Source organism: Lates calcarifer, linkage group LG2 (assembly GCF_001640805.2).
Source record: "Lates calcarifer isolate ASB-BC8 linkage group LG2, TLL_Latcal_v3, whole genome shotgun sequence".
NCBI lineage: Eukaryota > Metazoa > Chordata > Actinopteri > Centropomidae > Lates > Lates calcarifer.
This window is the reverse complement of record NC_066834.1, coordinates 2,829,613-2,849,498: the sequence shown is the minus strand read 5'-3', so window position 1 is coordinate 2,849,498 and position 19,886 is coordinate 2,829,613. Positions and strand designations below refer to the sequence as shown.

Sequence of the window (19,886 nt, the reverse complement as noted above, 5' to 3'; positions counted from 1 at the left end):
GAAAGTTATGTGCGCCGAATTCGCTATTTGCAGCTCCTTTTTACTATGTACCATTATGTGCACACAGGACAATCAAAAAATTACTTTGATACTGAAGAAAACTTAAAAATGCGCTGATTCTGAGGCGAGTTCTGGTGTTGTAAGGAGCGTCTTTTCTTCTATGATGTCTTAGCGGGTTTGTGGACGTTTATGTCCGATGGATATGGGAGACGGTGACATCCTCAGAAAGTTGAAGTCACACTGAACCTATAAATATGCGTATCATGTGTGTTTGCGCGGATTTGACGGAGTAATGACTCTTAATGTGTAGAAACACACACGAAACCAGGTCTTTAGGGGTTTTAAAGTTGCCTTCCTGCTGCAACTGTTGATAGAATTGATAAATGTGCCAAACTACCACAACTAACTACCTATTGCTTTTTATAACACCAGCATGCACCCGACCCTCCCCCTCATGGAGTATTTTTGCCTCACCTCTCTCCCCCTGCCTCTCTTTCAAACTGCAGTCTGCAGTCCTCTGTTCATTTCTACGAATTCCACCATTTCCGACAGTTTTCGACAGCATGAATGCAGCAGAGCCGTTTCGGCGCCAAACGACGACGGGAGCTCAACAACATCCACCATTTTATGACGATAGCGACATACAGCGGGAGAGCTACATGTAATATTCAGTGCTATACTTTGCTAAAACTAGCAAACAACTTTTTTTTGTGAGAGCAAACGATTGTGACAATGTTTAGGAATAAGTCCGCCTGGTTTTCAAGCAGTGTGCCAAAGCCACGTCACAACTTTTGGAGTAAGTATTAATAAGCCAGGGTTTATGTGTTAATTTCAGTTAACCTGACTAGTTGATACCTGATACTGCAATAGGGCGGCGCAGGGATGACGTATTTTTGTAGGCCAACCCGGAAGTTAGCATCACACCGGTTCCTTCGACAATAAGCTAACGTGATTTTTTCACTAGCCTTTGGATTATTAAAAAAAGAAACTACGACCAACAAAAATGTCCTTTACTTACACGTTGAGATAATCTTGACAAATGAGCAGCACTGTTAAATTTTTGACGCCTCATTTAGCCACTTGTTAGCAACCGTCTTTTTTTTTAACACGTAAAAGCTTAAAAATGACGTGAAGTGAGTTTTTACATAGTCATAGAATAAAGTCTGAAAATGTCTTGGGCTTGGACATTATTTCACGCATTTAACCAAAAACCCATTCAAATAATCGTTTAGCTTTGGGATGAAGGAACAGGGAATGCTAAAATGCTAACTTACTTCCGGGTTTTAGGCTGTAGGACTCTGATTTAGCTAGTTAGCAGGAAATAAACTATTGACCCATTTGTATCATTTGTTTCTTGGGCCTCTACATCATCAGCTGCCACTAACATTATGTTAGTGTACTGCCACAAGTCGAGTTTTCATACACACTTTGTTTTGGTAGTTTGAGCTGGGTTTTTGGTCATAACGTATTTATCTTGTAGTTCAGGAGGGTGGGACTGTTGCTGGTTGGAGGACGGCAGATTATCTGTTCAGTGAGGATGCTACATGTCCAGATACTCTGAGGTGAAGAGCAGGATGACAAAACCAAAGAAAGCTGCAGGTTTATCATTCAGCAAAGGTCATTTCTCTATAATCCCTGTAAAACCATAACTTTAGTTCTGTGTTTCAGGATATTTGAGAGCAGAGATTACCTCTGGAACAAGCTGACAGTTTTTCACAGCTTGTTTCTGTCCGCCTGTGAGAAGCGCCACAGTATAAAGTCTGTGTGTATTGGTCATTACGTGCTGCCTCCAGCCTCAGTGCAAGACGGTGAGCACTGTTAAAAGTGTATTAATTTGTTGTAAAAAAAAAAGGCTGGATTATCAATTCTTTGTCAAGTAATTGACACTCAGAAAACCTCAGGCAAGGTCATATTATTCCACCATAGGAGAACTGTCACACAGTTATTTTCTGTAATAATCCATTGATTGCTCAGTGTGTAAAATGTCAGATCATAGTGAAAAATACCCGTCATTATTCCCTGAGGACCAAGTTAACATATTGAAATTGCTTACTAGCACAGAAAACCAGGAAACTAGCAAATCTTCATATTTTAAAGTGGTAGATACTGTGTTGTTTTACCTCCTCAGGCCTCTAAAAACTACTTAAAGGGCCCAGTCACCAGTTGTTTCTTTACTCAGGGGTCCAGCCAGAAACACTGGGAACCACTCACATGAATGATTCATTATAAACCAATTTTATTAGTTACAACCCATGCAGTGCTCCTCTGATCATAATTTCAGAAGTGAGAAACGTGGTAGGGAGGTTGATTTGGGAGCGTGAAGATGAGCAGTCAGTAGCACCGGTAAGCACACCAACCAATTTACACAGAGGGAAAAAAATCACATAAATGACTGATCACCTCAGTTGGACTGATGTCTGTTTTACAGGGTTCCAGTAAGTGTTTTAGTATCCAGACAGAGGACGAGCACAGTGAACCATGTGACACAGACTCATCAGAAGCTGTAGCCACTCTGTGTGGTCATCTGCAGGATTATCCAGTCAATAACATGCTGACAGGTGAAGCATTTATATTTATCACATAAGTTACTGTGTGTTAAATGTCTGTGCTTGTTTCTAATAACGTAACAACAGATGACGGACCTCTGTTGAAGCTGTGGTACGGTCTGTATTTAGATTAAAAGGCAATCTTCAGTGTTTGATGGAGGAAGTTTGTTGCGAGTGTCAACATCACACCTTTTTTTCTGTTTCATTCCAGGGTATGTCGGGATGGACTACCTGCAGAAATACTCAGGTGATCTGTGTGATTTCCGTCCCGGGTGTTTCCGATGCTCCAGCTGTGAAGCCCACTCATCAGCAAACACACACTAAGAGAGAAAAGGATGTGAAGTAGTAGCTGTAGATAAAATGCCAGCAGATGAGTTATTATGTCTGCCTTCCTGCACTCGTGTTTGTACTGAAGATGTATGTACACTGACATTAAATAAGTGACTCATTTTGATCTAATTTTGTGATGTTGTCCACATTATTTAATTGTATCTGCTAATTGTTGTATTCCTCTAACATCATATCTAATTTCTGACGTTGCCCAGTTACATGAAAAAAGGAAAACGGCACAACTAAGCTCAAATTGTGTACACTAATATTTTAAAAAGCATCATATTTTATAAGCTCTTCACATGATTTACACATAAAAATATTAATTTGTAAAGTAAATGTAGCGCACTACACACAAGTACACAGTAGCAGAAAATGAAAATACTCGAGTAAAGTACTTGAGTAAATGTACTCAGTTACTTTCCACCACTGGTTTCTACTTAAAATGAGTGTATTATTCCAAACACCTGAGAACAAACGACCTGTTACGTCGTATGACTGGAGCGCAGAACGACGGACGTTTTTAAACCAAATATATCGATGATACAGACTCAGTAGTAACTTATAATAAATAACAACATAATGTAAACATGTTTCTGAGTAACGACCAGCAGCAGGAATAAAAGTTGTATGATTTTCATGAGCGCAGTTACATTTCTTTGAGTGGTAGCGTCCACCCCCGCGCAGTGGACTGTTCCGCAGCCGTTTGTCCAATCACACGCTTTGTTTTGGTACCAGCCCCACTAACAGGAAGTTCGCTGCCGCCTGGACTTTGACAGAGAGCAGAGATCAATACGGGTCTGAGGTTTCTGTCGGGTCTCTGTCCGCTCCTCGTCTCGTCCTGTTCTCAGCTCGGTGCCGCGTTTTGATTTTGTGATGGCGCAGGAAAATCTGTCCGTGGTGCTGCACTCTCAGGGAGACCTCCGGCTGGTGGGACACCGATCAGTGAACCGGCTGCATGTTAGTCTCAATATGTGTGAATTAAACTGACTCTCACCTTTTTTGCATTTTGTCCATTTCTCACAGGAAAACCGCCCCGTCCCGGAGCCAGGACCTAATGGTATGAGAAGAAATGGCAGAATGATGAGGTGCAGTTTGCAACACATGGGCTCTATTACTGAGCTTATCAAAATAGAAAGTGTTGTGGGAGATTCTAATATTTCTAACGCATTACATTTCATCCAGTCCAGTTTATTTTGAAGAGTCTCTCAGCTTCAAAGCTGCTGCTGCACCTCCGTTCACTTCCCTGCATGAGATTGTTTGACACTGCTTGATTTTATGACTTTAACATGAAGCCAGAGTCAGAAATACATGGCTGAAAATCAAACTGCATTCTCATTTTGTTTCATTTCATTCATTCACTCTCAGATCAGAGAACAAATCAGAGATGTAGGAATTAATTCAGGGGTCTGTAATCAGGCTCGTCCCACAACCCAAACAGTGTGTATCAGTGAGTATCACTGCATCTTTGTATCCTGCCATGTTTTGTGCCCAGAGGTTTTGCTGCAGATGCACTCTGTTGGAATCTGTGGATCAGATGTTCACTACTGGCAGCACGGCCGGATCGGGGACTATGTGGTCACAAAACCGATGGTGCTGGGCCACGAGGCGTCAGGGCGGGTGGTGAAGGTCGGCTCAGCAGTCAAGCACCTGAAAGCAGGTGAGTGGGTGAGATACCAGTGACATGACTCAGAAATCTTCTGTTGAAGTTTTTAAACATCTGGTCAGAGAGGTTGTTTTACTCTCTAAAGCAGCTGCTGGGATGTGTGGAGTGTTGTTCTGTGTCAAAGGGACCTGGACTAATCGAGCACTGTGAACCTGACTTGTATTGTTTAGGTGACAGAGTGGCCATCGAGCCCGGCGTGCCCCGCGAGATGGATGAGTTCTTCAAAAATGGCCGATACAACTTGTCTCCCACCATCTTCTTCTGTGCCACACCCCCCGACGATGGGAACCTGTGCAGATACTACAAGCACAGTGCCAACTTCTGTTACAAGTACCAGCTTTTTCTCAGACCACATATTACCTAACAACTGCCTGATCCGTCAACGGACTCTCTTGCCTAACCTTTGCATGTTTCCTTTTCTGTCCTCCTTCACTGCCTCTGTAAGGTTGCCTGATAATGTGACATTCGAGGAGGGAGCTCTGATCGAACCTCTGTCTGTGGGGATCCACGCCTGTCGCAGAGCCGGCGTTTCCCTCGGCAGCACCAGTGTTCATCTGTGGTGCAGGTAAAAAAAAAAAAAAGCTTGCATCGATAAACTGCTGTTCAGCGAGTGCATTTCAGGGCGTGCTGCAAACCAATATAAAAGAGGTGATTGTCTTGTATTTGGGGAGCATGTCTGTGCAAGTGAGGAATCTGATGTAACTCTTCGTGGGTGCAGTGAGAATCATACTGACTCAACAAAACATGAGCGGGGCAAAACCCAGTGAGGCTGAACACAGCCTGTAAGAAACTTAATATTTAACAAATCTGCTGAGTTGAAAACAAGCTCATAAACATTAAGACACGTGGGTTAAGCAATAATTCTGCAGCGTTTGTTTTGCAGGACCCATCGGGTTGGTGTGTTTGCTCGTGGCCAAGGCAATGGGAGCCTCAAAGGTCGTCATCACCGGTAACACACACACACACAGTTTGTGTCCCAACTGAAACGACTCTTCATACAGATTCTGGTGGGATGTTTTTGTCTCTGATCCAGCTCCTGTGCTGTGTTCAGATCTGTTCCCAGAGCGTCTGACTGTGGCCAAAGAGCTGGGCGCTGACTTCCAGCTGACGGTGAAGAGAGGAGACGGACCCCAGCAGCTCGCCAAGAGTGTGGAGGACCTGCTCGGAGCTCAGCCTCACATCACTATCGAATGCACCGGTGTTGAGAGCAGCATCCAAAGTGCGATCTATGTATGTGACTTTCAGGATCTGGATACTTTCTCCACCACTGCCTTTTATCCTATCAGACTCTAAAATAATCAGTGTTGTGATTTATTTCCAGGCGACGCGCTCAGGCGGCGTGGTGGTGCTGGTGGGTCTCGGCTCTGAGATGGCCACTGTTCCTCTGATCAATGCTGCGGTGAGAGAAGTGGACATCAGAGGAGTCTTCCGCTACTGCAACACGTGCGAAAACATCCAGTATTTCCACTTGTTGCTCTTGTTACAGTGATATTTAGAGGTTTTATGTCCTTGGCTGAACTGAAGGAGTAAAACGTTTCTCTCGCTGTGTTGCAGCTGGCCGATGGCCATCGCCATGCTGGTGTCAGGTAAAGTCAACGTGAAGCCCCTGGTGACCCACCGTTTCCCTCTGGAGCAGGCGGTCCAGGCCTTTGAGACCACGCGTCAGGGTCTCGGGATAAAGGTCATGTTAAAGTGTGACCAGAATGACCAGAACCCCTGATGTGACACGAACAGACTCAGAGCGACAGGCAGACGTCCACGAACTGGACTTTGACCCCGAGAGAGAGAGAGATAACAGCTAGGTCAAAGAGACGCACTAATATCAGCTGCTGTGTCGCCTGCACGTCACACATGTAACTAAACAAATGGTACGAGTAATTATTTTGTGACGCTCAGCATTTTAATTTCTTTGACTGTATATAAGTTGCAGTTTTCTCAGGAGTTTGGGATAATTTTAAACACTGCCACAGTAAATTACCTCTTTAAATAATAAATTATAAATAACAACATGTGTTGCTTTTTTAAATTATATACAGATTTATTTTAAAGAACCTGCATTTTCTAGTTGTAGACATTAGGGGGAAGCAGAGGCTCAAAGTGGTAACAGTAAGCGTACTGACTGGAGAGATGGACTGTTTTTATAGTTAGTGCACGAGTGATCAATGAAGTTTTTAGTTCAGGAGACAAGAGATGAGGCACATGCAGATTTATGTTCATCAAACTGTGATCGTGTGACGCTGCTGTTGGTGTAAAAGATCTTTTCTGGAGCAGCCTCACCACCATCCTCACTTTAATGTTTTTTTCAGTGGTGAGCTGCTCAGTGAATTTACTAAGCACACTGACGTCACTAAGTGTCATTCATTTAGTCACTTTTCCAGAGTGAATACTGTTTACTACACACTGGAAACCTGCTCCAGTTCCACACATCACATCAAAACAACATGCATCATTGGAAGAGTAATTTTTTTGTACCATTTCCTCAGCTGTTTGCAGCTCCACTATCACATTTAGTGAACTGCATCATGGGGAATACTGTACCTCAACATTAAACTCAAAAATCAAGTGGATGTAGGGAGACACTGACTTCCTCTTCCAGCGTAAACTCACCACAGACTTGGAACCTGCTCGGAGTTAACGTAGCGAGGAACTGGGACGCAGCTGTCGTCTTTGTCCCTGTGGACTCGTCTCAGTTTTTACTTGTCAGAGCAGGAAAAGCACAGGTGGAGCTGGTGACGTTAATGACGGCTCCTTTCCATTTAGGTTCAGCTCTCAGGTGCTGACGTGGCTCACAGGGACGCTTGATGTTATTATTCACACCTGTGCTTTTCCTGCAGCAACAGGTCAGAATGAAAAGAGGTTTATTCCACACTACAGTTGTAAGTTAGTGTACAAAGAACTCTGTCTGTACTTTAGTTTTACAGAGTGACTTTTGAGTCCCGCGGCCTTAAACATCCTACTTTTTACTTTTCAAGATCTGGTGCCGTCTTTCCTGAAAGTAAAAGTCTTAGAGTCAAAATTATGAGACAAGTCAAAAGTTTGAATGAGATTTCAGTGTCAAAATTGGGAGATGGCAGAAGTTTGACTTAGTAAATTAAGACAAATGAACATTTTGAAGAATCTAATAATTTTTCCTGACTATGACTTCATCTGTTTATATTTTGTATTTTCCTGGGGACAGCGAGCTTTCGTAGAAAACAGGCTCACTGTGAAAGACAAAGAGAAAACGGGCCGTGTCTTCAGTTTGATCCAGTCCAACAAAACCAGCCAGGTTTAGCTCAGATTTTATTATCTTGCCACAATGACATGATACTACTTTACGAGGCATGCACACAGATAATGTTCATATGGTTAAAATTTACTACAATGCATCGTAAAACCGTTACTCTGTGGTAAGGCTTTTTTTTCTGTCACAGTGTGTGATTCACAGTTCTCTCTTTCCCTCTCCAGACTGAAAGCCAACATACAGGTGGGAGGATGTTTGCAGTGACTAAACCTGTGTGTTTTGTTGTTGTTTTTGTTTTTTTTTGTTTGTTTTTTACATGAGCACAATACTAGACAAGTTTCTCTTTATGTACAGACATTCTAATACTGCTTATGGCAAATGGGACAGCTCACACAACACAGTTACATTCACAATCCACTCAGTATTCATGAGTTTCAGTCAGGAACACTAAAGATGAACATACAGTAGAGTAGCACGCAAAAGAAACTTCAGTTTTCATTCGTGTGACTTTGATATCAAAAGCATAATTAATGCATGTTAATAGTTTAATTCAGTTGCTTGTTATTTAAATGTGTGTGTGAGTGTTTGTACATGAGATTTAGAAAAGACTTAATCTTGCCATTCGGAGGTGGAACTCGTGTATTGCCGTAAAATGACGGAAATCAAAAGGATATGGCGTTTCTCCCATAAACCCCTGCTGCGGGCATCGCTTTGATTCACATGTACATTATATCGACTTACCGACATTTCAAACACTAAAGTAATTTCCCCTTTTCGCTGGCAACTACTGCGATATCCGGCATTTAATTGTGTCTTTGCCATCATCGAGGTCAATAAATATTTACAGTGCAGCTGTGGCCCCTCCCCTCCCCCGCTGCCTTCAGTCACAATATTAGCAAAATATGTATTTACATGACAAATAAATAAAGAGAGAGGAAAATGAAACTATACAAGAAGTATAGCAGAAGTATCATATTGCATTATATGAATATAAAAAAAATAAACTGTGATGCCAGTCACTCGATAAGTCCGTCCAACACAATCACACACAGAGAGAAGCACAGACAGGACAAATAAATAACAAACAGTATCCACACACACACACTGTGTCGTCAGCCAGAAAGATGGAAAAAGCATCTTGTGTCAATAAAATGGCCGCTGCATGTTAAGCACAGACAAGGGAGAGATGATGAAGAACTGAAGTCATCAGCTCAAAGAAAAGAGAAATGAACAGAGATAAATGGATGGACAGGGAGATCACCGGTCAGCTTGGTCTGCCCTGTGAGATGACCAATCACAGCTGACAGCCCGTCCTGGAGAACGGTTCCCGGCCGTCGTTCATATGTACATGGGCGTCTCCTGCCCTGTTAGGAGTCGGAACATGGCTGCCGGCATGGTCTTCATGTGGATCTGAGCAGGGAGAGGAATAAAAGCACGACGTCAAACATTTACTTAAAACAGAAAAGAGCTACAGCGGGTCCTTTCACTATCACTATATAACAGTGTGTTTAATGTTCAGCATTGTATTTGTTCTGTCTTTTTATCAGCTGACTGATCAGTCGACTGTGAGGCACTCTGAACTGCACTGACCTCTGACCTCTCCAGTGATCTGTTGTTACACTTCCACAAAGTTGTTGGGACTTGCCAGAGACAGAATTTCAAAAAAAGGAATCGTCAAAATAAAATCGCAGCAGCACAGACAGATGTCCTGACTACAGCGTCCAAACACGCTGGATCCTACATTTCCCATAATTCTAATGTCTTTCAAGTTCAAAGTGTCAGTCTGCTTTATTTTAATAAACTGAACTTCATGTGGAAAATCAGTGGAAAGCTCCTTTAAGTAAACATGACACCTGTGTACTCTCTCCCTCTGCTGTGTACGGTCATTTTCTGATCATTATGAAATAGCAGCGATGATAAAAATCACAGATATTTGCTACTCATTTTGTGAGTGTGTGTGTTTGTGTGCATCAGTTTAACCTCGCCAACAGAGTTGGAGAGGGCCTGGACGATCTTCTCGTGTGCTGTGGCCACCACGCTCTGCCCGTTGATCTCGATGATCCTGTGACCCACTCGGACCCCACCTCGCTCGGCGATACCTCCTCTCATCAGGCTGCATATCTGATGAGTCAAGAGCACAGAGTCAGAGTTAACGAAGTCGTCTGTGAGGCCGGTAGAGATTGTTTACATTATCACGTTCAAAGAAAAACTACTGGCACATTTTAGTAGGTGTGTAAATATTGTCTGAGTCGAAACAGCAGTTTATCACAGCACTGACACAGTGTTTCCTCAGTGTTTCCAGTGCAGAGGAAATAAAATAATGAGCACATTAATCTTTACTGAGACAGGAAGGTGAAACATGCACATGCAGGATGGTACCAATACAAGATATATACAGCACTGAACAGCAATATTCTGTTTCTGTGTACTAATATCAGAGTAACGCATCTACGTGCTCGTGGTTGAATGAAACTTACGATGCCGTTCTGGACGCTGAAGCCCAGCTGATATTTAAGATCTGGTCTCTTGATGAGGACGGTGGTAACAGGAGGGCAGCTGACAATGTTCATCTTCACCTGGACCTGGTTCTTTAAGCCCTTTAACACACACCATCACACCAACGATGTGGTTTAATATTTAAAACGAGTTCAAATTCTGATGTGTCTCGTAGCTTCAGCTGCCTCAGTGCGTCTCTACCTTAATGATTCCCTGACAGGTGGCGAGCGGCAGCCCCACGAGGCTGGTGTTGTTGATGGACATGATCTGGTCTCCGATGCTGAGCTTGCCAGAGCGAGCCGCTGGCCCGCCGTTCATCATGTTGGCTAAGATCACCGTGGGCAGGATGGAGCCCCAGCCGGACTCCACAATCACCACGCCCAGGATCTCCCCTTTGCTCTTCTCCAGCTGCAGCTGTGGAGCGAGAACAAGACAGACTCAGACACAGACTCTGTCGTCTGAGGTTTTTAAAACATCTTTTTTTTTACCCTGATGAAGGACACAATAGAGTCAGAAGCATTAGTCTGTCTGCGTCGGAGTGCTTCGCTCTGTTCCCTCAGGTATTTGCTGTGCTGAGAAGGACCTGATTCAGCGACAAATTGCTGGAGAGTGCACAGAGAACTGGTTTTCACCTAGAACAGTACACTTCCTTTTTGATACCTAATTTTACTTTTTCTAGCTCGCTGCCACGGATCAGAGGAGAAATCTGCGGTGTAACAGAAACCCTGCGGCTCAGAGAGTACGGCTGGAAAATATCACCGTATCTGCAGGAACATTAGACACTTCACTTTAAGTTTGGCATTTATAAGGATATCAGCTTTTCATAAATGGTTTAGAACACATTATAATGTAGTTATAATACAACACTATAATACAGTATTTGGCAGCTGTTCTATAACTTCTCCCATGAAGACATATTTCATATTATTACAACTGTGTTTTACTGTATTTTCATTCATTTTCTGTTTAGACACCAGCCTCCAAAACCATTTATTAAGTGTTTATACACTAGTGTGTTTACTTTTTAGTTACTTTACAACATGTATGATGATATAAAGACCTTATAAAATATGATGTTTTATTATAGATTAAACCACAGAACCTTAAAATAAATACAAGCTGTGATGATTAGCTGATTAATCGACTCACTGATTCACAGAAAATGAACAGCATCTATTCAGGTAATGTTGGAGGTCATGTGAGGATTTGCTGCTTTTCCTTTTAATGATTTTATTCATTTTAATCTAGAGTTTTTGAGTTTTGCATTATTGGTCAGATACAACAAGAACAGAAGCTCATGTGTTGTCAAACTGATGAAGACGTTTTCTTAAGTTGCACTGCATAGTTTAGGTTGAACATGTGTTTATGTCAGGCGCACACACTAACAGATTACTAAAGAAATGTATAATGTAGTAATTTATTACAGCATAATTTTAGTTCACAAGCTTTGCACATCTCAGTGCTGAATACATTTCCCTGCTGCTTGCGTACAGACGGAGCCTCGAGAAATGAATTTACCCACAACACAGTTGGTTAGGAAGCTTAAGTGCTTCATGAAAGCCCAGTTTCCCCATCACTACAAATGACTCATGTGCGTCTGATATAGCAGCTGTGTGGTGCTCTCTGCTCATACAGCAGAAACTGTTTCACGGTTTCTAATTCTCTTAAACCCCCAGCAATGTTTTCAGGGCATCATGTTAGGTACAGAAGAAATTTTACAGGGGGAAAAAAAATGTTAGAGTTGCTCCGAGTAGATTTTACTCTACCATCTGCCTCTTAATCTGTCTCATTAGTTACTGTATACTTGTGTGTTTCTCTAATGGGCCTGCAGCCTGAGTTTGATTTGTGCCACACATGTGAAGTCTCACTGTTTATTTCCTGCATGAAAATAAAAATAACATCTGCAGATAGAAGCCTGCAGTGCACACTTTATATAGACTGACCTCTTTGCAGTTTTCAGAGTTGGAGAAGTGAATGAGGTCGTCATTGTACATCTCCTGCGTGTTGATGATGTCGCTGTACTCCTTCTGGCTCAGGTCCTCGGGGTTGATGCCATTGGCTCTCAGAAACTCCTGGTAAGCGACGCTGAACGCCTGGCCGATGGACTGAGCGATAAGCTGGGCCTGCGGACGACAAAGGCAGGAATCAAGACATAAACATGTACTTCTGATCTTGTTTTGTTGGATCCACGGGAGCTGGTGTTCACTGAGCTGCTTATAAATAACAACACAATGTTTGCTTCCATTGAGATTAGGGCGAAAATATTCCAACATACTTCTGCATTTACCAGAGAGTACATGGACACAGAGATTATTGTTTCAGTTAAAAACTATTCATCTGGATATATATGTTAAAAATAAACACAAACGGGATTAAAAATCACTGAGAGGTTGATCTTTAGAATATCTATTGTCAGAATAATCAACATGATGACTGCACAGCACTTTACCAAACTTCACCAAACCTACTGAAAAAAAAGACCAAATATAAAGACACATCCATGATCACTGTGTCTCGTATGACAAAATGTTTTATATGACTAACACATCCAGTTTAAAATAATCTCAAATAAGCATTTTAAACATGGTGGGTGGAGTTGATGACGAAGAGCTCTAAAAGACATTTGCTACAGAGGAAAGAGAAAGTTTGGAGAAAGTGAAATTAGTAAAACATGAAGATGAAAACCTGAGGAAGTTTCCTGACTGTGAGAGAGAATATAGATTAACAGAGTAAAAAGGGTACCTTATTCTGGAAGCCACATTTTCCTTATTTAATTGAATTCTGCACTCGCATATAAATCTCCTGCAGAATTTGCACATTAGCGCCACAAACTCTCAAAATCAATACACTGTGAATTAGTTTTGCAGAACAATAAAAAAGTCAAAAAATGGGCAAACACTGCATACAGCCAGTGGAGCTACAATAACAGAAACAGTTTATAAGTTGATGGATGAGCGGCTGAATGGTTCTATTATAACTCTGGGCCGGCCTTTAAAACCTGGCAGCAGAATTAGACGAAGAGAGGACAGATTGGAGTCCAGCCTTTATACTGACTGGCACAGACGCTGAGTTGCTGGCTCCTCTGTGCAACATTGTTCATGTTGCCAAGTCCTGCTGAATCTGCTTCAACAAGACAAGCAGCAGCTCTGTGGTAAGAAAATAAATAAAAAAATCAAAAATGCCCAGCCAATTTGCATCATTTCACGTCAGTGAGCTGCTCTAATTGGTTATTAAAGGTTGCAGAGCAAACATTGTTAGGTTTTCTGAAGATTAGTGAGAACGTTTTTAAGAATGTGGAGCTGAGGTGAAACAACTTAATTCAGATAAAATGATTCTTGGAGCCAAATGGAGGAAAAACTTTAAAACTGGTGATAAACGGGAAACTGAAATAATCAAATGAGACTTAAAAAGCAGTGTTAACTATCATCTAACTATTTTAGATTCATTTACCAACATGGCTTCCCTTCATGACTCTCACCTCTCACCTGCTTCCAGTCAGAAGATTTAAAATAAATCATTTCTGTCATAAACTCACAAACAGACGTGACAACACATGACACACTCACATCCTCAGACTCGAAGACGTGGCATATCATCTTGTACTGCTTCTTTGCTTCTGGCGCCCCGGGCGTAGTTTCAATGCAGTCCTGCGAGGCCGTGCGCGGCATCCGGCGTCTCGCCATCAGCACCACGATGTTCCCAATGTCAGCGATGTAGGATATGGTGCGGAGCGCGTTGTCCATCATCGTCTCCTGTGGGCATATCAAAGTCATAAACTCAGCGCCCTTCAAACATCAACCTCATTGTTACAGTCATCTAGATACGAAGCTTCTCTGGAGATAGTCCTGTATCTGTAAGACAGCAGCCATGTTGATTTCACTGGGGCATGAAGGAATATTTAATTTGAAAACCTGAAAATGCATAAAATTTAACAGGATCTAATATCTGAGAAAAAAAAAAGTGTGAACACAGAGACATTTAATAAACCAGCGTCTTCTTACGGAACATTTTTCCATCACAATTAGAATTTATATTGCAAACTTCGCCACCTTACAAGAGCCAGAAATCCTGCTTGATTCAGAAACAAATCTCTACTCGTGTTTAAATTTCTGCAGCTACGTTACAGCTAAATATGTGCTTTATTGTATCGTGCTGTTTTAATCTACTATTTTTCACAAAGCTGCTCCAGGGATGGCTGTTATAAATTAACATCTGCTGTAATAAACACTATGATACTTTCATCAGATAGCTGTTAAATAAACCAGTAAATAAATAAATATATTAAATCCAGTCTGACTGGTTTTTACCCTGGTTAAACCATCAGTCTGTTCGCCTTTCTTTGTCAAAGCTGCGTGATCGTTTCAGGGAAGACAGTGAGATGAAAATATAGTTGATGGAAAACATACGGGGCCTCCTTTTGACCAAATTCAAAACTGCTGCATAATCTGATTACAGCCCAATAACGCCCAGTAAATTAGATCTCGAGTGCATGTTCATCCGGAAATAATGAACAGGTGCATTAAAAACTCAGAGGTGTGGGGGGTGGGGGGTATCAGAGTGTTTGTGTTGATGAAACAAAGTGATTTGAACAGCGTAATCGTGTTTGTTCACTCAGCCTCGAAACTCGTGTCTCATGATGTCGATTTTACGAGGCACTGTTTCTAAACACAGCTATGAAAGAAACGACGAGAGGCTTTGAAGGTGAATCTGAGAGGAAGTTGTTTTATAGTCATATGCAAAATTCACTCTGAGTTTAGTTAAATCCACTTCATTAACTGTTTCTGGTGGTTTCTATTACATTAGCCTAATTAGTGTTGTTGTTCCAGCCCACCTATGGAGTTGTTCTTATTATGAATCAATGTCAGAAACCCCATGTGAGCTGGATCGAGTTGTTTTAATTGCAGAAAGAAGGCGTTTTACTCTGAATCTCTCTGTCTCTCTCAAGAGTGCCAGGACCAGTGGCAACCAGATGGAAAAGGGAGGAAGATAGACACTGCATTGCAGCACGTTAGTTCCTGCCAGGCGGCTGCCCACACACACACGCACACACACACACACACACACACATAATCTGACACCCTGCTCAGACAGCAGCTTAGACCGAAATACCGCAAATGAATCATCTATCGCATATACGTTTAACCGTTAGTGTGAGCACAAAGCTCTATTCATGAGCTCATGAACTGCAATGCTCTCAGAAACCTCTCTGCTTCCATCAAAGACTCCACCTCCTATGAAGACCTGTAGTGCTGCTTCACACGGCTGCTCGCTGTAAAACTAAAAGGAAAGAAAACTTCGACAAAAGCTTCTGCGAGGGTGGAAAAAAGCTTTGTTAACAGGGAAAAGAAGAGAATAAGAAAAAAAATTTGACACACGAGAGTGATTTTTTATTCATAAAGACCTTCAGAAAGTCAAACTATAATCTGAATTTTGACTTTGGCTCTAGAATAAATACAGAAAACATTATGTAGTCCATACTGTGGCTCTCACAGCCTTTTACCAAATGACTAATTGAGTAGAGATGTGATTGTTTGGCTATTCAAACCAGTGTTCATCTAAGAAAAAACATATTTAAAGGAGGGCAGATTGTGCTGCAGTCAAACAGCCTGACTGTACTGAGTCACTCTCCGTGCACAGATGTTCGTGCAACATTTTTTGGCTTCTCACGGTCTATTCTTATCCTCCGTTCAAGGGAATTCTGACAGTGACATCACGAGATTAAAAACCAAATAAATAACTAACAATCAGCGGCGGGGCTTTCATAAGAAGCAGTTTGTGTCAACAGTTTGTGTCAAACAGACACAACAACACTCCCCTGATGCGTAGCCTCGTGCAGACGCTTTGGACAGAAACATGAAGTGTGCGTGTGCTCGCTGGTACTCACCTGCGAGTCTGCGTTGAGGACTTTGATCCTCTGCGTGGAGATGAACAGATCGACCTCGGTGAGGGTTTGAGCGTCTCCGTCTGCGCTCTGAGGAAACATAAAAACAAGAGCTGGTCACGTCGTCTCATTTGACTTTGATCGTTCAAGGTCTTTGCACCAAACTTGACTGTTCATGGTGACACAGTTATGCACGACTGTCTGAAGGTGTTCGATGTTAGGGAAAGTCTCAGTTTAGACATCCAAAACTGCATGCATGTGTAGTTTAGTTTAGGGTCCAGCGAGGGAAATGCTTGTTAGATGGACAGGCTGTTGAGTCTAAAGGTGAGGTGGAAAAAGGCAGGAAAAGGAAGCATTTGGCAGTGGAAGTTAGTTTACATTAACTGTCCTGGCACGAGGATGACGAGCTGGCACTGAAACAAGAAACAGCTTAAAATGCTAAACCCTCACCAGCTGGCTGTTACACCAGTGAGAGCAATGCTACTTCAGCACAGAACAAGCCCGCGCACATTTCCCTCTAATCACTGTGTGCTGCAGAGTAATAAAATTATATTCTATTTACTTTAATTACAATTGCCTGATGCATTTAAAATAGGGCAGTAGTGCTAAAAATATGAATAAAAAATAGCTGTAATTGAATATTTCATGTAATAAATGTTGAACAGTTTATTTAAGATGGGGGCTTATTGTTCATTTGTGGCTCAATTTTTTATTTTTATCCCTACCAAGAGTCTGAAAATGCACAGAAACAAAAGGAAACATGAGAAAAAGATGTGATCAGGTGATGCACAGGTTTCCATTTACACCTTTAGCTTAAGGAATTTATAGTTTTGAATCAGCACTCATGAGCATATGGGCACAGCGAGCTGAATCGTGAACACTGGTGACTGCAGCCATACTCTAGAAGTGCGAACCAGCTTCTTCTGATGGACCTCTGTCAGAGAAGTCTGCTGCATGATGTTAAAACCTGACGTTGTCATGTCAAGATTCGACAGGTAATGTTCAACAAAACAACGAAACGAGACCAGGAAGATGAAGGCACTCGACAAATAATTTCTCACAACAGTGTTGAACTGTTAGTATGATTTTTCTCCATAGTTATTAATAAGATTAAATCATTCAGTCAGAGCAGAGGTGGTTCACAGATGATCCCTCTCTTCACTGTTTATCAGCATCATCTGAGTGAAAAGATGCGCAATATGAATGAGAATTAAAATGAGACTTGATCTGGTATAAACTGTGCTAATCACAAAATTAGGCGTGCACTGAATTACAGACTCACTAATACATAATTTAAATGAAAAACTACTTGAAAATAGTGTTTGCAAACACAAATTAGAGTTACAGCTGTTGACGTGAGCTGGGTCCAGTGATGTTTCTTTCTAAAATTAAGTTGTGTGTCTTTGGCCCACAAGAAAAGGTTATTATATTCAGAGTTTTCCGTCAGCAACCTAAACTAGACAAAGCACTGCCATTTCTGTAACCGTTTCCAGTTATCTTGGTACATTCATGATGTGAGGACACTGTGCCAACACTTTTACTGGCTCAAAAAACCTCCATCCCAAAAAACACCAAATCCTCCAAAGCTTCTGATTCTTCAGCTTAAGAGAAGAAACTTAAATTATCCTTAAAAATGTACTTGTATCATTTATATTACCCGAAAATCATCTCTGCACTCAGTCAGAGAGCAACAAAAGCAGGAATCAATTATACATCAGACACAACATACGTATTAGAGCCTGGGTAAGTGGTTAATGTTGTACAATACCCAAATGTTTTATACTTAAAATGTGTCATTACATCCTTAAAAAAACATTTCTGCTCTCATGAAACAATTACACACAGTAATAATGACACAGGATGAAGAGAAATAATCGAGGCGGGAGCTGACATGTCTTCTTCTGCCTTGTGGTCACAGTGGTTGCGTATAAAATCACATCAATGTGTTGTTAGTAAATCTTGGTTTCAGCAGTTCCTCAGTCTCACAACACAACTTCATTCAGTATAAAAAGTCCCTTTATAACATTTTATGATGTGCTTGGTTAAAATCTGAACGTCCAGTTTTGCTGACGGAGGCTTGTGATCCTCGAGCGTGACCACAGTTTGAAAACTTCTTCTGCCTTTAGACCTATGAAAGACTGTCACTGCCAAAATGCATAGACGTCGCTTAAGTCCCTGACAAAGATTTGTTCGACTTAATGAATGACAAACGTGCGAGACACAGATGGGAGAGGATACACAGACACAGACAGGCAGGGATGAAATGAAAAAGAAAAAGGTGAGCGTGGAGGGAAAGTGGCTCAAGGGTCTTCCTTTTGCTCTGTTTATTACACACCGCCTTTTTCTTGATTTTGGCAGCCTTCTGTACCCTCTGGCAGGCAGGCAGGCAGGCAGGCAGGCGTTGGGACGGGACAAGGTCAGCAATACGGGAGCACGAAGAACAGGAGGAAGAGGAGGAGGAAGGTAAATAAAAGAAGGTAAGACAGTAAAGCCTCAAACCAAACGGCAGGTGTGCTATCGCTGCTCTCAGAGAGACAGAGAGTGAGACGAGAGAGAGAAGAAGAGAGAGAGAGGTGGTGAGTGTAACTGAATAATCACGTGTGTGTGTGTGTTTGTGGAGATAGCGTTTGCACAGCCGTGTTGGTTATCAGATACAAATCAAAACAGCAATTACAGAGGGTAATAATTGCTTTTTCTCTTTTAAACACAGCAAATCAAAAGCGTGCAGACATGAATTGACACGGTTCCTGCTTTCCTGACGTCTATATAAAGCTCAATTAAAGGGGTCTGGAGGGTTTTTTGTTTATTTCTTCTATATTTATTCTCTCAGTTTAACATTTAAAGTGTCAGTTTTGCAGTCAAAACATTTTATCAAAAGACAGACAGATGATACGGCTCCCATTTCTAAAAGCGTTACAGCTGACAAGACAACAAAGTCAATAATTCAGGTTGTGTGTATGGGCAGAGCTTCTACCACCTTCCATGCTCATGTCACAGTCTAAACACTATTACCAGGACAGAAAACAATCAACAACACTCACAGAGGCAGGGGAGAGGGGATAAAGCCCCGAGCAAGGATTTAAACTGTGTGCTTCGGGGGTTTGTTGTCTGGGCTGCATCAGAAAAAATTACAAGGTCGAGCAGGTCACTAAAACAGCTTAGATCAAAATAGAGGCAGCTCATGTGTTTGATTAGCTCATCAGAAACTCTGCTTTTGGCCCTACAGTTGTTGGACTCAGATAAGTAATCTTTTGGAGTACTCTTAGCACTTTGTAATCTTTTCAAAATCAGCCCTTCAGTGTCAGGTTCAAGCTGAGCTACTGCCCCCCATCTCTCCATCTGCCATCGACCAGAGGAAATTATCTTGACCCTCATTACATTTTCCGGAGCGTGAGACTGGATGTTTGCCCGAGCCGCTCTGCAGAGCTGTAACTGCTAAGACTGGCATTAATGGAGAAAAAGAGCAGAGTAAACAGCCCAAAGGAAAGAGTCTTTTTTTTTTCGGGTTTTCATTTTGTAAAGTTTCCTCCTCCGTGATCAGCTCTCACGCAAGACAGACAATCTGAGGCTTTCAGCGGCGTCTGCTGCTCGGCTGAAGAGGAGCTGAGCGGGGGGGATAGACAGCAGGGAAAGACTGAGTGAGTGGTGGTGGTGGTGGGGAGTGAAGCTGCATAAATATTACATCAAACAGAGAGAGCATCATGCCAAAAAGATCTGCATAAATAACCTATACAGCCTTGCTAC

The 19,886-nt window shown here is 42.0% G+C and overlaps 3 protein-coding genes across 4 annotated transcripts in view; 2 read left to right on the top strand and 1 right to left on the bottom strand.

Annotated features, from left to right (window-relative positions):
* Positions 1 to 577: 577 nt before the first annotated feature.
* Positions 578 to 3,005, top strand: terb2 (telomere repeat binding bouquet formation protein 2). Its single transcript, XM_018686229.2, has 6 exons — positions 578 to 796; positions 1,481 to 1,562; positions 1,669 to 1,808; positions 2,282 to 2,343; positions 2,429 to 2,558; positions 2,758 to 3,005. The coding sequence occupies exons 1-6, from the start codon at positions 733 to 735 to the stop codon at positions 2,868 to 2,870; spliced, it is 591 nt and encodes a 196-aa protein (XP_018541745.1). The 5' UTR covers positions 578 to 732; the 3' UTR covers positions 2,871 to 3,005.
* Positions 3,006 to 3,639: 634 nt separating this feature from the next.
* Positions 3,640 to 6,549, top strand: sord (sorbitol dehydrogenase). The gene is given in 10 exon segments (XM_018686228.2): positions 3,640 to 3,806; positions 3,903 to 3,936; positions 4,372 to 4,536; positions 4,713 to 4,872; positions 4,988 to 5,087; positions 5,089 to 5,107; positions 5,426 to 5,491; positions 5,594 to 5,772; positions 5,864 to 5,985; positions 6,097 to 6,549. Coding segments are annotated over 10 exon segments (1,065 nt in total). The 5' UTR covers positions 3,640 to 3,752; the 3' UTR covers positions 6,263 to 6,549.
* A 1,257-nt stretch (positions 6,550 to 7,806) lies between these two features.
* The window catches only part of apba2b (amyloid beta (A4) precursor protein-binding, family A, member 2b), a 55,730-nt gene continuing 43,650 nt past the window's right edge, over positions 7,807 to 19,886 (bottom strand). Inside the window, exons 9-16 of one of the 2 annotated variants that reach the window (XM_018686222.2) lie at positions 18,478 to 18,513; positions 16,146 to 16,232; positions 13,828 to 14,013; positions 12,205 to 12,384; positions 10,463 to 10,675; positions 10,243 to 10,362; positions 9,746 to 9,886; positions 7,807 to 9,175 (exon numbers count right to left, since the gene is read on the bottom strand). In XM_018686222.2, the coding sequence (XP_018541738.1) occupies positions 9,104 to 9,175; positions 9,746 to 9,886; positions 10,243 to 10,362; positions 10,463 to 10,675; positions 12,205 to 12,384; positions 13,828 to 14,013; positions 16,146 to 16,232; positions 18,478 to 18,513 (1,035 nt within the window). In that variant the 3' untranslated portion in view covers positions 7,807 to 9,103. The remainder of the gene's footprint in view (positions 9,176 to 9,745; positions 9,887 to 10,242; positions 10,363 to 10,462; positions 10,676 to 12,204; positions 12,385 to 13,827; positions 14,014 to 16,145; positions 16,233 to 18,477; positions 18,514 to 19,886) is intronic. The other variant, XM_051073813.1, reaches the window with a different exon arrangement.

What these genes read in the sequence shown, in the direction of transcription:
- terb2 (XM_018686229.2), top strand. Translation starts at nt 733, where the DNA reads ATGTTTAGGAATAAGTCCGCCTGGTTTTCAAGCAGTGTGCCAAAGCCA. An exon ending in ACATGTCCAGATACTCTGAG is followed by an intron (nt 1,563 to 1,668) that starts GTGAAGAGCAGG and finishes TCTGTGTTTCAG; the next exon opens with GATATTTGAGAGCAGAGATT. An exon ending in TCCAGCCTCAGTGCAAGACG is followed by an intron (nt 1,809 to 2,281) that starts GTGAGCACTGTT and finishes TCATAATTTCAG; the next exon opens with AAGTGAGAAACGTGGTAGGG.